The 17,461-nt window shown below is 43.7% G+C and overlaps 1 protein-coding gene across 2 annotated transcripts in view; it reads right to left on the bottom strand.

Moving 5' to 3' along the window:
- Window positions 1–17,461, bottom strand: part of rg (A kinase anchor protein rugose) — a 346,775-nt gene that overhangs the window by 162,659 nt on the left and 166,655 nt on the right. For both annotated transcript variants that reach the window (XM_055073810.2, XM_050182990.3), the window contains exons 30-37: window positions 16,975–17,102; window positions 15,571–15,711; window positions 14,340–14,556; window positions 12,806–12,932; window positions 11,227–11,335; window positions 8,206–8,521; window positions 5,844–5,990; window positions 4,574–4,710 (exon numbers count right to left, since the gene is read on the bottom strand). In XM_055073810.2, the coding sequence (XP_054929785.1) occupies window positions 4,574–4,710; window positions 5,844–5,990; window positions 8,206–8,521; window positions 11,227–11,335; window positions 12,806–12,932; window positions 14,340–14,556; window positions 15,571–15,711; window positions 16,975–17,102 (1,322 nt within the window). The remainder of the gene's footprint in view (window positions 1–4,573; window positions 4,711–5,843; window positions 5,991–8,205; window positions 8,522–11,226; window positions 11,336–12,805; window positions 12,933–14,339; window positions 14,557–15,570; window positions 15,712–16,974; window positions 17,103–17,461) is intronic.

The raw sequence follows: 17,461 nt of genomic DNA, 5'->3' as shown, positions 1-17,461 counted from the left end.
CGGGTCACCGACCGTGCGCTTGCACAGCATCGCGGCGATCGACGAACGTCCGCCCAGGAAGCGCGAGTGCTTACTGCGAGCGCAAAAGACAAGCGCCGTCGCCCAACACGACGCTGCAGCCGCGCAGACCACACGCGCGTGCACGTCGCTCCAGACGCCGCCCGTGACGGGTCGGACAGGTCCGGCGTGACTGCGCAGGCAGCACGCGGTTGACCAAACGCGGCGCGCCGAGGATGATACTGCACGCAATCGTGCTGCATTGAATTACGGCGATGATTCGGTGCAGCGCAGAGAAGCGCTGACCCTGTGGTCTGCCCGGCAGAGGAACGAAGCCCGACAAGCCACGGTAACACTATATACATCGTAAAATTGTGTTAACGTGGGCCTGTCGGCGCATGGCTTACAAAACTGTTTGGTGTACCTTTAAATTCCTTTGCCACATGTCGGCCATATTTGCGCTCGTCTGCTGCTGCTCCTTGTTATCCTTTTTTTTTTTTTTGGTGCGCTGCTTTTCTCAACCAAAATGTGTCAGCTTACTGTCCAACAATGTAAAAGACGAAGAAAAGAGAGTAAGTGAGCCTCACATCTTTCGTGGTGCCTTGATACCCAATTGGGTACCTTGTCTTCAGTCTCTTGTCGAAATAACTCAGGATTGATTACATAAAATTTTCATCCCGTATATAAAGGCGGATGCATGCAGAACTCAATCGAAGTTGAGTAAGCCTGTTATAGCCATCAGATTTTGTAAAAGACTGACATCAATTTTATCTACACCGGTGCATTGTCATAAACGGAAAAATCACCTGTGAAGTGCGTTTCCAATACTGCGAGTTAACATGAAAATCCAGGAAGCAGCATCAACATGCAAACCTACCATGAAATGCCACAACTTCAACTCTGTGCTTAAGACGATGAGACAATGAGAACTGTTTGTATACCAAGAAACATGAGGAGACAGCTACTTTTGATACTTACATGAAGATGCTGCCTTCAGCACCTAACCACGGTAGTTAAACAATGCAATGGGTTTTTTGCATTCATAATGTACCATTCGGTACTAAGAACTGACTTGAATTACACCCGTCAGCTACCTTCGGGTCTGAGGCGGATGCAACGGCATCTTAAACACAATATTTTGGAAAAATCAATCTGAGTTGTGTGCTGACTGCTGCATGAGCAGCCAAAGCTTCTCAATGCATGACACCCAGGCGCGAAAAAGGAAACAGGAAATGCAAAGGCAAAAAACGCAATGGACATCCAAATGATGTCCCTCACAACTGGTAACACACAACTAAAAAATGGCTGATATATTAAAGCGACTTGATTTGATACAGTTAGGTATGTTACAGTTACACAGTGGGCAGAGATAATGAACGAAGTATCACTCCGTTCATTTATCATTTGTCCGTGGCCCATACAAGCCGTACTACATATAGTTAACCATTTGGCACTAGCCTTCTCTTATCTGTCTTCTTCCATTCCTGTCTACTTTGCTAAAACAGTACAATGTTGCCATGTATTAACGATGCACAGAACAAAAATATGCAATTTCTTCAGGAAGACAGCACCCTCAGTGATGCACGGAATCAGTAGAGCGTGATAGATTTCAGTCGAATTCCACGTAGCATATCGGAATGAAACACACGTGCCAATGCATATACTGACCAACCTGTTTCTGCAAGACAGCAGCATGCAGATGTGCCAACTGTCGCCTTCTGGCTGCGGTTCCAATCAGAGGGACAAGAACCGCAAATATTGAAAGGCGCTTTTGTCCTTAGTCTTAGACAGTTTTGCACATGTGAAGGAAGGTGAAGTTGGTACCGTATTTACTCGAATCTAACGCAGACTTTTTTCCGACAGAACGGGTTTGAAAATTGCGTGCGCGTTAGAATCGAGTACGACCCCTAAATCTGCGTTACCACATCCGCATCAGCATTTCAAAATGGCCGCCTTGTTCGCGCTTCGAGCCTAGCTGCCGCAGCTTTCTCCGTGTGCTGTAGTATGTGTGCTTAGACAATGCTTCCTTTGGCTCAGGTTAGTGCACCGTCTATCTTCCTGTTTTCTGCGTTAGTTCTATCAGAATGGAAGTGCCAACTGCAAAGACATGCCGAATTCATCACACTGTCGCATTTAAAAGGGGAGCGATCACGTGTGCGGAGACGGACGGAAGTCGCGCCGCATCACGGGCGTTCGGAGTTCCCGAAACTTGCGTGCAGGGCTGGCGCAAACAGAAGAAGCTGTAACAAAGAAGAGTAGCTTGCCTGCGCCACAGCACCATCGCTACTGGCATGAGCTCGTGGTTGCTGTCTTTCGCCGAACGCTTGTGACGGCTACCCGTTTGCGCCCGTTGCTAATAAATCTCCACCTCCACCACTTGCTAAGAGATTTATTAGCAACGGGCGCGAATGGGTAGCCGTCACAAGCGTTTGGCGAAAGACAGCAACCACGAGCTCAAGCCGGTAGCGATGGTGCTGTGGCACAGGCAGGCTACTCTTCTTCATTACAAAGCATTCTACAGCGGCGGCTGCTATATACGCATTGCACGGCCGCGCGGCCCCTACCTTGAAAGCGATGTGCGATGGAGAGAAGAGTCTACGCATCTAGGTGCACCGCACTGTATTCTCGTTGCTTAGTTCGCGTCGAAGCGAGAGGTTGCACTAAAGTCAATTCCCTCGCTCCTCCTACCGCACTTCCTCACTTAAGCGTTTAAAGAGTTTCCGCGGTCATTGAGTGAGACGTGTTCATGTTTGCTTGTGCGCGCATGACACCATGCTTGTTAATTTAATTAGTAAGCGAACGTTTAAAAGTTTACACGGCCGATAAAACTACTATCTTTACTTTTCGTATAGCTGTCTGCTAATTTCCTATCGTAATCAATGCTTCGCCTCTCAGGCAAAACTGGGACTTTTCTTATTTATCGCAACTTTAGTGCATTGGGAGTTCATCTTTTGTTTTTTCCAAATGAAAGAAAGTTGTATTGAAAGAAGTTGTAAAGGACGTTTTCTTTTTTTTTTTTTGGGTCACAGGAAATGGGTGCACGTTACACTCGAGGGCGCATTAGAATCGAGTAAATACGTTATGCCAATTCAAACTGTTTGTATACGTATCTAATATGCAAATGATATGTGCAAGTGAGCAGCGCAAGCAGATTATGGTGGACATTATCACTGATATGCTATTGTTGGTAGTCTGCACATGTTTTATCACCTTAGAGTGGCCTTTGTCACTATTTCTTCCCTTTTGTTTTACATTACTGCTATCTATATTAATTTACTGTCTGCTGTAATAGCTTCACTTTGGTGTATGTATACTTCCTTTCCTGTACACCCCCGTAGTACTGAAATTTTTATTAGCAAGTACCACACTAATTAGGTAAATGCTTCAAGCTGCCATTGGTCCCTCCTCCTTCTTTTTACAAAATACCAGTGGAGGAAAAAATTGAGTCAATCTTAGTTGGTTTACTGCCATAGGAATCTAACGTGTAATGTGAATTCACACACGGCAAAAGAAAAGATGGTTTAACTTTTCAAGAGTGTGGTCAAAACTGATACAAGTTAATCATGCATATGAAACAAAGGTGTGCTTCAGAACCTTCTCTGCTTCTTTATCTAAGCAGAGACCAAAACTGAAGCTCTGTTTTCTCAGCTAGCACACATAAGCCATGGACAAGCCCACGGCATGCAAACCCTGTGGCACACTGAAAATTCATTTTTAGTATGGCACACAATTTTCTCGTGCTGCCAGCACCATATGGGAGATGTGAACTCCTGAGGCTCTGCATCACAGGGCTCCTGAATTTCAGTTTTAAAAGTGTCTGACTGGAAAGAAAGGACGTCATCCAGTTGTAGGCGTCACATCCCACTGTTTGGAGATCGGCTTCTCTGCTGTTCCAACTACCCAGAGAGCTCCACATCGAGCACATGTCACATAGTTCAATGCATGCCAGCCTTAAAATCTTCTGTTCAGAAAAACATTTGCTGCTTTGATACTGAGTGCGGCATTAGCTTGGCTGTGGGTTAATCAGGCCCTACACAACAATCAGCTCACCCATTTTACATGAGAACAGTGACAATGGCAGCCTTGGCAGTAGAGAGCCTGATAGTTGAAATGTGCTGCATCTATAAAGGATAACTCTTTTTCCTAGCACAATTTTTCAGGTTAAAATTTCATAGGATAGTAATAAAAAGACAAGAATGAAAAAAAAAGAACTGCACACTTACTTATTTGGGCATATGTTCATCTTATATTGTGCCAGAAGTGTGATGTACCCAACTTTCCTTGCGCTAATACTTTGGCACATGAAGACAAAGCTTTTGTTTTCACACTTTGCTTAACTGCACCTAATAATACGAAACTTCTGTGCTCTTCTGAGAAAGTGTATTTTTAACTAGTCAAACTAGAACTTGCATAAATTGTCAGGCTAAGACAGGTTAGCTATGGCCTTTCCTTATCTTATGAAAGTGTTGAGGTTGACGCTTCCAGCCACTACCTAATAGTATGTTCTGTTACATGAATGCACAACATAGCAGATGCAAAGAACAGGCAAGAAACTCATGCAGCTGCATTTCCCTACCTCATTGTCGTTCTTCTTGAACTCTATGTCATCCTCGTCCACCTCGAAGAAGAGTTCAGATTGGGTGATGGAGAGCATGCCTGGAGCAATGATTCCTGGAGCTATCAGACGACATCTCGTGCTAAGACTTACGGACCCTGTACAGAGGAGGGAATGATTGCATGCTTTACTACAGCTCACTTAATTTTTGTTCAAATACAGTGAACAGCTTCAAAAACACTCCCACCTTTTGCCAAGTGTCGCACTCCTGGCACCCATCATCCTAACTTTATGTTTATAGAGTAGTTTTATTTAATATGAATATACATTTAACAACATGGCATGGCAAAGCTATGGAAGAGAATGAATTACCAGATCGTTCTGTGCTTTGGCGTAATCCCATTCCTTATCAGCTGAAGTGAATTGGCAGTGTCCATAGATATCTGGATGAGCGATTTCTCATAGGCGTGCATGCAAGGGTATCACGAGCCTGCGGTTAATGGTTCAGAATCGACTGAAGGACACGTCTAGCATGAAATTTTCTGAAAGGGAAAAATTTGCATCCATCCGAATTGTAGCACGAGGCTACTAGGAAACTCGCATGGGTTTCTCAGAAAACAAAAAGCCTTGCAGTTGAAGAAAAATTCATCCTAGTCCGGGACTCAAACCAGGGACCAACGCCTTTCAGGGTGGTCGCTTTGCCATCTGAGCTAACCAGGCTCGCAGAGCAAGGGCGAATTAATCATCAACTCGAACCACTGGGACATTGAATATAGCAAATAAGTTCTGCGGAAGTCTGCAAGGTGGAGGAAAGTACATGAAAGGGAACAATTGGCATCTATCCGAATTGTAGCATGAAGCTACAAAGGAAACCCACACGGGTTTCTCAGAAAGAAAAGCTTGCAGTTGAAGAAAAATTTGTCCTGGTCCAGGATTCGAACCGGGGCCAATGCCTTTCTGGGGCGATTGCTCTACCATTTGAGCTAACTAGGAGGCTAGCCGATCACAGAGCGAGGGTGAATTAATCAACAACTCAAGGCACTGGGACAATGAATATGGCAAATCAGTTCTGCGGAAGCCCGCAAGGTGGAGGAAAGTGCATGAAAGGGAAAACTTCACATCCACCCGAATTGTAGTACGAAGCTACAAAATATGGGGTGATTAAATGTTAACAATGCATGAGGTGTGTATAAAGGAGCGATTAAGTGTGCATTAGGTAGCAACACAGTACCCATACAGCTAGTGTTTAACAGCTGTGCATTGTGAAATCATTCTTTGACCCATTCAGTACCTGCGAGTTCGGAGTCGAGGTCTTTGTCGTCCCAGAAGTCGCTGTCGTCCAAGAGGTCAGTGCTCTGTAGCTGGTGCTGCCGCCGAGTCATGGCCAGTTGACGGTGGAGCTCTTCACGGGCTTGCAAGATTGCATCCTCGGGGGCCCCTACGCACAGTGCACATCCACATGCTCATTGCCACACATAAGACTATTAAAAGATCAAACAGTTTCAGTTGTCAACCGCATCAACTTTTTATGCAAGTAAACACCAAAAGAATCCATTAATGATCCACCACTAACAAGATCAACTGCCAACAGGCAATTGTGAACAGAATCAACTATTGACCCAAACAGCCAGAGTCAATTATCAAGGGTCAATCTGATCATCAAACAAGAGGACCAAGAGGACCAACAACAAATAGTGTTCATCTGAAATCCAAAAATACTGCCTTTCTTAAAACATGCATAAACTTGAAGACTGAAATTCCTATGCCCACTATGACATCGTAATCTTAGTCTTGATCCCACATCTTATCTACAATTGTCAACTAGAATTACATGGCATCATTATCGACACAGTTTAACACCTCTACTCACGTGAATGAGCAATTACAAGTACTCATTTTTTAATGGAACAATAACAGGTTGAAATAATTTACCTCTCGACAAGATAAAATATCATCATCATTATCATTTATTTTTCCTTAAGGACCCCTGTCGGGGTATTACATAAGGGGGGGGTTACAGAAGATAAGGATAGAAACAAAGATATGGTTACAATTTCTTACAAGACTCAGCCTGTGGATTCGCATTAAAAAAAAAAAAAAAAAAAAAAAAAAACTCGCATCCTCGCATACTCGCATACTCGCATCCATCAAAAATTTTATTTTTGCATTGTGTGTGTTGATGTGTTTTTTACTGGCCTCTTTGTGTGTGTGTGTGTCAAAGGACATTTTTTCCCCTTTGTCATAATGTGCATTGTTCTTTTAAATCTTTCCTTGAGTGTTCATTGTAGCTTTATGATGGTGTTATGTATGAAATATTCTGTGCCAAATACATCTTTGAATTGTACCCACACCTGCGAGGGCCACACATAAATGGCCTGCAGAATTTCACAAGCATACAAATAAATAAATAAATAAATAAATAAATAAATAAATAACGGCACCAACTGCAGCAGAACCTGGTTGATATGATCCCCATTTCATACAATTTCCCAGCGCCAACATTCACAATCGAGAATGCAAAAAACGGCTCAATACACTTATCCTTCCTTTGTATCGGTTAATAAGTTCTTAGAAAACATTATCTTTCAACACCAACGTTCAGAACATCGCCAAATTGCAATTGCATGATGTTTTCTGGCCGCTAGATCCAAGAAAAAGTGCGTAGCATGTGCGATCGAGAGCAGTAGGTGGTTTGCCAGCTTCCCTGCAGTACATGCCTGCCTCACATGAAAATGCCGGCACAAACTCGGTTTCCTCTTCCGGTACCAGCAAATGTCCTCGCATCATCATGCGTCGCATTCACAGCTATCGCTACCAATTCTATCGCAATAAGTATCTCCACCTATCTGTTTCGCAGTGCTCATGGTATAGTGCCGTTGAAAGCGTACTGCATACTTTATGTAGGCGATAACCCAAACATGCTGCTGTTCCCTGCTGCAGATGGCACGAACTGAGTGTCACATATCACTCTGGCAGCATTGTATTCTGACGTCGCCCACCAGCTTGACTTTGTTTCGGTTTCCTGTTGCTGTTTAAAAACAATAAACGATAGAAAAACAACAAAGGGTGTTTTGCACTGCTCAGAACCCACGAGCTCAACATGAGTCAGTGTTTCATTCTGCAACAATTCTCGCCAGATGGGCTCATAAGATGTTCCAGCCAAAATTGCCTGACTGAAGGAGCTGCTGACCCAAGCCAAGTTCGAGGTGCGCAAGTGTAAGCTTGTCGAAGCCGCAAAAATGACAATGCACATCTCGGGCCACTTTCACCAGCTCAGCTCATGTTGGTGTCTCGTGCTGCAATGATTCGCACAATGCTTCGTATTATGTAGATGTCAACTACAGTTGAGGCTGCAAAATTTTTAAGCGACTTCAGCTCATACGTTTTCCCAGGTAGTACGTCCTTTCTCGTGTTTTTTTTTTCCAAGATGTGTGCACACTGTTCTACCTTACATTACATGACAGAAATTTATGTAATTGTCCAGAACAACCCATAACAAAAGAGTAGGACCCCTTAGAAATTCAGCGGAACTTCATCTAATACAATGTTGTGACTGAAAAAAATTCACGAGGAATATTCACGAGGAATTCACGGCGCGCTTTTACTGCACGCAAGTTTTTTACCACAATTGCAAAGCTTTTAATCGTACGTACCATGCTCGATGGCTGCCTTGAGAGTGCCCTCAGGATGGCAAGAGCCATGAGGGTTTCGCACAAGCCGCTTGCGGCGTCGCGCATCATCTTCCCAAGCGTCTAGCCGGAGAAACTCCACCTGGCCATTCTCTGTGATTCGATGTGAGCTCCCTTTAGAGTTCTGACCCCAAGCTCCATGGCGGTTGGTCAGAATGTTCAGCACCTTCTCAAGTGCCCGTGCAGCCACTAGGGAATCACGACGCCGTGCTGCCGTGATAAGGTGGTCACACATCATCTCTTCTTCCTTGCGGTCCACAGCAGTCTGTGCACACAACGACTGCAAGAAATAGGACACACACCGTGAGACACATCTGACACCAATTAGAACACGAAAATTTCAATTTCCACTCGTAGCATTATATCATGGCCATGGATCATGCAGGGCACTAAATGAGGAAATGAAGTTTAGTTAGGAGTGAAATCTTTAGTGGGAGCCCATCTAATCAGGGGCAAGCTTGCTTAGCGTAAACTTGTGCGCTTGTCAAAAGAGTAAGAATGTGTCAGCACCTCATCAGTACCTTGTTCAAGCAATATAAGAGAGTGGTGGTTGTTTACGTGTGCATAAAGTATCACAAAGAAAGAATTTGCAGATAAGAAGATTAAGACATATTACAGTCAAATTTCGGTACAACGAATCTCAAAGGACCGCTAAAGATTGTTCGTTATTATGAAAAATCATAATATTGAAAAAAATCTTATTCTCATGGAAAATCGTAAATGCAACAATAGCAGTCGCCAACCTTTGCTGGGAACACATCCGCAAACGCGTAAATGTCTAAAAGCACGGAAAAAAGCACTGAGTATTCGGAAATGAATGCACGTTTATTTGAAGAAATGGTGCAATCCCCCACACCTTTGCAATGTCGATTTGCTGTTTTCCAGGGTGCAGTTGAGAAAGAATATCCACCTTTTTTTGCAAAGAAATTGCCTCCGCTTTTTTCTTTTTCCGTGCTGCTTCCAGAGCTTTTCGTGAACGTAGAAATGAACGTCTAGCGTTTAAAGCGAGCAAAACAGCCCACCGAGAAATGTGCCGAGGTACCCGGTTGACGGAACAAAGACTGCGAGGGCCGACGAAGCGTGATTCCAAGTGGAGACGATGCCGACAGGGCAAACGTGCGTTTAAAGAAGGGCAGAAGCACAGAGAAATTTAGGCAGGCATACTGATGATGGTAGCGGCACATACGTAGCATTTGTCGTGGTTTGTGCTGTTGCGAGCAGATTCTTACGTACGAAATTCGTTATTGTGAAGTGTTATTAAGATACGATGACGATGAAATTAGATGCATTATTTTGAAAAATTTGGTATTCCGAAATTCGTTGTAGTGAAAGATATTTACATTCAACCAATGGGCACTTGGTGGGGAATTTTTCGAAATGTTCATTAACTTTAAGAAATCATTAATGAGAGGTTCGCTCTAATGGGATTTCACTGTATTTAATTATTGACCCCAGTATGGAGCCTATAAGGAAACTCCCATGCCAGGTGTGTTATTTCAGTGTGATGAATACCAACTCAATATTTTAGGCAGAGACATGTTGGCTTCATTTTGCAAGACTTAGCAGCTCTGTACACTCACTCAATACAACTAAAGAAAGTGATACACAGTGAACACTCGTTAAGACGAACTCGGTTAACCCAAATTCTCACATCTAACAAACAACATGGGAACGTTTGGTTTTCTACAGACTCAATGCAAACAAATCCGTGTAAGACGAACCGCCTCAGACGTGCTCTTTGGTTAAGACAAACATTCGGAGTGACCGCCACTGCTACCGAACCTGCAGGCTAGGGTGCCTCGATGCACTGCGCCTGGGGGCGTACGCATTGAGGCATCCTACTGGAGGCCTGCAGTGCACATCACCCGTGGACAGAGGCAAAAACAAGAGGAGGAAACCATGGACACTCTTTGTCAAAACGCTGGCGTGAGGAATTGCAGCAGCAGCGAGTGAAGTGACCTTCGTGCTGTCTATCGCTTCAACACAAACTAAGCGACGTTAATACAGTGCAAGCAAAGCTACGAGCCATTGGCCCACCTAGACTGGGCCCCCAAAGCTTTCAAAATCAATCCCGGGAGACCGCAAGGAGCCGAAGTACAACACCCCCTACCTCACCTCCCCAGTGTCATGCAACCGACAGAAGATGGCATGCTTTCCCACCCCCATTTCTTCCTTTGCGCATGCTGAGTCGTTATCGTTGGCTCACCGTCCCACGATTTCACCCACACAGATAGCGTATGGTGTGTAAGGACAATGATATGATGAGACAAGCTCAGTATCCGTACCCACATCTGCATTCGTATCCGCATCCGTATCGCAAACAAAATCTGTAGCAACTGCCAAAGGAGGTCAACACAGCATGCATCCACCTACATTCCTCCTCTGCGACACTTTGCCTCGTTTCTCAATCCCCACTTTGCTCAATGTCACCTGGACTTTCCTCTAGGTTGCGCTGCTTCGCCGCGTGCTCAGCGTTCTCCTTTGTACTTACGCTAGCTCTGAGCCTGCACCGATGACCTGTGAGGCGGCAGATGCCTGCTTGAGCTCCCTAGTGAACTTTTTCTAGCAGCACAAAGGCACAGAAGGATTTTTAAGGTCATTAGGTGAGATGACATCATTTGTGGCTACTCGCCGATTTGCAGACAGGCGCCGAACGTCCATCACAGATTGGATTAAACCAAGCAAGAGTACCGCTTAAGGACAGTTTTCTATTAAGCTCAGCTAAAAAATACTTTCTGTCATGTTTCCCTCGTTGTAAGTCTACTTCATGTACCGTTTTGAAGTGAGATATTTGGATGGACCTGGTCATGTTGCCATATATTCTTCTGATAAGGCGAACAAATTTTCGTGGTCCCTTTGAGTTTGTCTTTAAGGGAGTCTACCGTAGTTATAAGAATGCACCACATGTGTAACACTGCCCTATCATGCCCAATTTCACCACATGGTGAATGACAAAATAACTCGACAGCACACAGCAACAGGTACCTCAAATTCAGCGTGCTTGAGAACGTCGTCCGCTCGCATGCGGTTGAGGATGAACTCCGCTTCGTTGGCCACCCTGACAATGTGGTCTTTCATGGCGTGGGAAAGCAGCCTGAGCACATTTGAAAGAAAAAAAAGCAGCATAAGTTCAAGCAAACATACATACCACTAATGAGTTTCAATGATAATGGTGCAAGAGAACGTATCCAACTATCATCTATTGTGTAATCCTACCGAATGTTAAAAATTGCTTAAAAAGAAAATTTCGATGGACTCCAGGCTGTCTTGAAGTCCTCTGGTAAGTTTTGTAAACAGAATTAGTGAAAGTTTTTGCAACGTTGCCATTTTCAATGCACTTCTTAAAGTGTGCTTGGACACCCACATGCTCACTGCCACATGGCTGTCAACAGATCAAACAAGTTCAGTGGTCAACAGCATCAACAATCCACACAAACACACACACACGCACACAGGCACACAAGTGTGCGTGCGTGCACGCATGCATGGAAAAAGAGAACTTTTTCTTTCACTATGGTGTAGTGGAAGAAAAACTTTTGTTTTTCCTTCCTTCACTGCATGTGTGGTTGTGGCTTTTTCCTGCAGAAAACCCAACTTACAGAGCCATTAGGCACCGCATGGAGTTCAATTTATTGAGTGTGGACATGATTTTCGTTCAATGTTAAATGTATATTTTTGCTATGTTTTTTTGCTGAAGCTTCACAATGTTAGAAATTGTTCTATACTATAATGGAAATTGGTTCGATATAATTGGGTTTGACAATATTATGTTTTACGATTATTGATGTGAAAAGCTATTTGGTTGCTGAAATGTGGCAGCTGCAACTGAACAAGATAGGAAAAAATAATAGCTGCAACGGCAAGCAGCCATGGCACATTTTCCTGCATCTTTTTAGCAGAAAGAGGCCACATGCCAACTGAATGTCACCAGTTTCAATTGCTCACATGTGCCAGAGTAGCCACAAAGAGTTGTACTGACATTTATTTTCATGGGTATCAGACTGCTCAGAAAATGCAGTTTTGCACGATATTAGCATTATCCAAAAGTAAGTGTTCCCAAAGCAGCTAGTTATTAAAGTGAATAGCTTTCTCTGGCTCTTTCGCCCATTTTCGTGGATGGTGGTTGAAGGTTGGTTGTGGTGGTTGGACTTGCAAAGGGCACATATCTTGCGAAAGCATTTTGCAGGGCATGTTCGTCGCCGAAAGCCAACTGTGTAGTATTATAGCTTTATGAGATGCACCATTTATATGACCACCTCTGATACACTGTTTAGCAGCTCTGTTCACTACATAATTATTCAATGAAACACGAAACACTACCTAAACATCCTCACCACAACAAATACATGCCTTCGAGCACATCATTTCTTTAATAAAGCGAATAACTTTCTTGAAGGGTTCAGCTTTTCGCTTGCACTGACAATCAGCGTTGGTGGTTTCTGCAGAATTTCTTTTTCTCAATACTTGGCATGTCACTTGTCTTGAACTTATGGTAAGAAGAAAAGAGAACCCAAAGTTGAATCTTTCCCGCAAGTGCAGAAAGGTGCATGATATCTGTACTGACCTTCCTTCGTTGATGAGCTCGATAAAGGCAAGGCCAGCATGTTTCTGCAGTGAGTTCTGCCACTCCTGGGAGCACAGAAGCATCACTAGCTCCACCACTGAGGTGCTGTTCTTGAACGTGCTAAGCCCTGCCATAGGTTGGTTGTTGGGAAGAGCAAAGACATCAGGGCCCGATTATTTCTGCCACAACATGACACACTTACATATATTATTGCATCATAAGAGACAAGTGAAGCACTAATTAAAGAGTATGAAGTAGCATGCCTCTTTTGTGTTATAATTTGAAGATTCATACTTTGAACTACTATGTATCTAGTAATAAAACGTGGTACAATAAACTTCCGTTAATTCGACCCTAAACAAAGGTCCCGACCGTGCCCAAGCATTTCTATGGGCCTAAACTTTAATTATTTAAATCCTAAAAATTGCCTTTGCCAGATCATTCGAACTTGACCAGTCAGCACCACATACCTTAGTGGACAGCAAATGCATTGAACATACATCCTCCACCACTGAAAACACTCGTTTCCAGCCTGCCATAGGAAAATTTTCAAGCAATAACCCTAGCTCACAATGTCTGACTACTGTATTTGCTCTATTCTAATCCACGGCTTTCTTTCTTTTTTTTTCCCATGAAGAGTCGGTGGAAAATTGCCTGCAGGGTACAATTAGACACGAAACCATAACCATCTTTGCAGCATTTGTATGCTTTACTGCATAACACAAACTTATTGTAGCAAAGCTGGCTTAAGAAAACTGGCTGCCTTAGTGCAGCACATATTAGACTCTTTTTTCTTGCTAAGAAATATGGCGTGCATTAGATTTATACATTGTTTAGGAGCTTTAATGTTATCTCTATGTTAGGTTTTACCTTGGCCACATAGGAAGCAGGCTCGTGTTTGATTCTGGGGCGTGTTAGAAATGGGCAAGTACTGCCAGACGAATCGGTGGTGTGTTCTGATGTTTTTCTGTATCTTGTTTAATTTGACATGCTGAATAATTAGATCAATTTTATCAGTCCCATTAGGATCGAATTAATGGAAGTGAAATGTATTAGCCATAAATTAAACATACAAGCCATAATGGTGCTAAGATATTACGAAGTGGCAAAAGTTGGAAACAAGATCCTGTTTTAGTTAGCTTTAACATGTTGACTATTAACCCTTTGCAGCCATGAGAATTTGCCCACTTTGCAGTTGTTCTGGTGAGTAAGGAATTCGCATGCTTAGGATGCCATGCATAAAAAGCAGTCCTGTGAACCAACGGATAGTGATTTATTTCAGAAAATATTCTTTGATTCTAGGGACAGATGTACAGTGTACATCTGTCCAAAACCAATATTTTTTGGTGTCCTGAGGAACCTGACACAAGACTAAAACTAAGGGCTAATCTGTCCATGACTGTACAGACTTCATTTACCGGCCCACAAACGCTTAGGTGAGGCAGCGAACATTTTTGTAACTGTGTTTCTTAGAGACTTCTACAACACAAACTCGGCAACAGTTCTCAGCATGCTAAATAGACTCAATGCTCACCTTTGCCTTCGACAAGAAGGTCCTGGCCATGCGAGCCGACGAGCGTGCGCGATAGGAAGGGCGCGAAGTCCACCATGATCTCACGAAGCAGCGGGCACACGCTGCCGAGCGCCCCCTCCAGTTTCTGCGTCAGGCTCGCCTCACGTGCACTCGGTGCCAGCCCACTTTCCTCGCCTATCTTGCTGGTAGCCACTGGCGTCATCCCGCTCTCAGGCACCTTCATGTAAGAGATGGCAGAGTTGAAAATGACCACCTAACATGTACTCAGAAGCAGGAGTAAGCATGATAGGCTTCCTTTTGCATCCCATTAATATTTACTAAATTGCTGCCATAGGCGGTGTTTGAATACCTATGGCACAAAGTATTGACAGGAGAGAAAAAGATTTAGGTACAGCTCTGTGCTATGGTATTACTTGCTCATGGCATTTCATAAGCAGTGTGCAAAGTATTCCATTATGATTAAGTGCTATCCGACTTCATAACTCTGTAAAGAAGTTCTGCCTGAGCAACAGTTTTGCATGGCCTGTGAGATCCCAGTAGAACACTGCGGCTACAATGCAGCTCGCTGTACATGAGTGGAAATGCACAACGAAAGCAGTGTTTATTCTACTGCCTTCAACTTACAGCCAGTTCTCAAAATACCAGTTCTTATCAGCTTGAGAGGGTAACAATATGCAAATGACAGGTGCCAGAAATGATTGATGACAGAATGTCCAGTGTGTTTTGACACTACCTATGGCCTTCTTTTCCTCATCTGGTGATTGAACACCTGGTCAATTTGGTCATCACTATCCCCTTCTGTTCCCCACAACTGCACATATCCGATCAATTAATTTCTGCCTCCCACTTCACTCCTCCGACATGTTCCATGCATTTTGTATGCAGCAGCTCACTCATTTCTCTGACAGGATTGAACTGTTCATAGCTGTGGGTGCACTGTTCGCGAATAGTGTGAGTGCATGGGCCTTGCCACAGACACATCCTTTAGGCTGCAGCAAACATGTGAACAAGTTTTACATCAACCTTTTCAACCCTGAAACTGTGAACTCATGTTCGAAAACAAATAGTGGTGGAACGACAAGCAACATGCTATTCTTAAGGATTTGTATGGTACAGGCTCAAGTCCAAGCTCTTTCACTGTAATCTGCTCGAAGGCAAAAAGCACTGCAGAGCCACTCTTGTGATATTATGCCACGCATAAAGTGGCAACAATTTCATTTTGGGGCCATACCTTGTTGAGGCCATTGAGTGCTGGCTCCTGGGGCACGAGGATCGTAGCCTGGTAGTTGTCCAGGGGTTCCCCCGATCCATTTACCGCTTCATGGTGGTAGGTGGTGGCTGCTACAGGGTGGGCAGGGTTTGTCACTGGAGACTGCGTGACGAGAAGACAATGGGAATTACAAGGAAAGATCTCGCTTACACTTTTTATGGCAAAACAATGCTATGAAGCAGCTTGATACACTCTGTGGATCGTAACAGGCGTGCAGCCAGGAAAAGCAAGCCACATGTTTGACAAAGAAATCTGTCCCGTTCTGGAAATCAAACCAGTGACGGTCAACAGACTGATCCAGTCACTATATGAAATGAGTTGACCAGGTGGCCAGTGCACAGAATTTTCCAAGAATTTGGCACTGGGGTGCAACCTACAGATGATGTGGGCTGGTCAAATGTGCAGTGATGCAAACAGACATGTCCTCAATCTACGTGTCCCTGTAACACCAGCATCCCAATAAAGAACTAGATGCGCATGGCTACTCTGGGTAACTCTGCACCTTGCGATTTTCTGCAAGACTACAATGAAAAAAATATACCTTGCCAATTTCAACAGACAGAAATTAGGAGAGAATGGGTAGTTGTTCATTAAATATTGTAGTCTTTTTGGTCCTTCTACAGTGCATAGTCTGCAAGAAGGGAGCTTGTCATCTAAACATCCGCATTATTACGAAATTCCTATCCCAGTGCCCCATAGCTTGTTCCATTGGGTTTTCCGCTCTGCCACCCTGTACGTTGCTTTTCGTAAGCAGTGTCTACGGCTGTGCATCACTTTGAGTGCACGTGAATTGCGCAGAAAGAGTTTCCACACTTTGTATGCACATCTTTGCAGTGAGCTTTCATCACTCCCATGCTGCCTGAATTGCACGCAAGTACTATTGATTGCAACATTTAAGTTTCATGTGAAAGCCCCGGCAGCATTTTCATCGTGTAACTTAGTGAATCTATCAAGCTATGCAGTAATGACCTATATAGAACTCCATCCTTTCATGAATGTTTCACCCTAATTAACCAAGCAATGAAAGAAAAACGGCCGATTGCAAGACATCTGGGCACCGGACTGCTTTGACGTAAATGCAGTTCATGATTTGCCATCATCGTGGTTATAATCTTGTCCCAGCAGTCAATAATGGGAGTGGTTGATGCCTAGGTACCTGTCGCCACTGTTCAACGAAGAAACATTTTTAACATAAGAAAAGTTGTGCATTTTACACACAAACTGGCTTTATGAAACCTTTCCACTCTTCAGCATGTGCATCAGCTACAACAATAAAGTGCAATGCTTACTTACTTGAGTAATTTTTCGGCATTCTTAAGGGGCAGAATGTAGTGAAAACAAAAACAAAAATAGACCTCTACTCACTGTGGAAATGATGGCAGCAGAGGAGTGAATGTTGGCCAGGATACTGGAGTCCATCTCTTCGACCACGATCACCTCATCCCGCTCCCCGTCTTGGCCGTCTGACCATAGCACGGACGCCTTCTCATTGGCTGCATGATAATGGAATAGAGAGCACATTAGTTTATATGTTTAGATTTTATTTCATGTTTACCTATGACATGCTCTGCGTTCAGTAGAAACTGGACAAAAAAGGCATCTGAAGCACCACTAGAAAAAAACAAGAACCCGACAGCAGTGACTGCCCCTGACTGAATTGAGTATAAGTAAACCATTAGTACAGGAGTACAGAGTTGGGCAGTCATTTAAGAAAATAAAATCAGGTATTGTGACATGCATCCAACATGATCACATGAAGATGGTTTTACAATTTTATCTAGTGCAACATTTCAGAAACTAGAAAGCTGGGGACAGGGGAATGACAGGGCACGTGTTCATGTGTTGTAATTTA

The sequence above is a fragment of the Dermacentor andersoni genome, chromosome 4, assembly GCF_023375885.2.
Source record: "Dermacentor andersoni chromosome 4, qqDerAnde1_hic_scaffold, whole genome shotgun sequence".
Taxonomy (NCBI): Eukaryota; Metazoa; Arthropoda; class Arachnida; order Ixodida; family Ixodidae; genus Dermacentor; species Dermacentor andersoni.
This window is presented reverse-complemented; position numbering and strand designations above follow the sequence as displayed.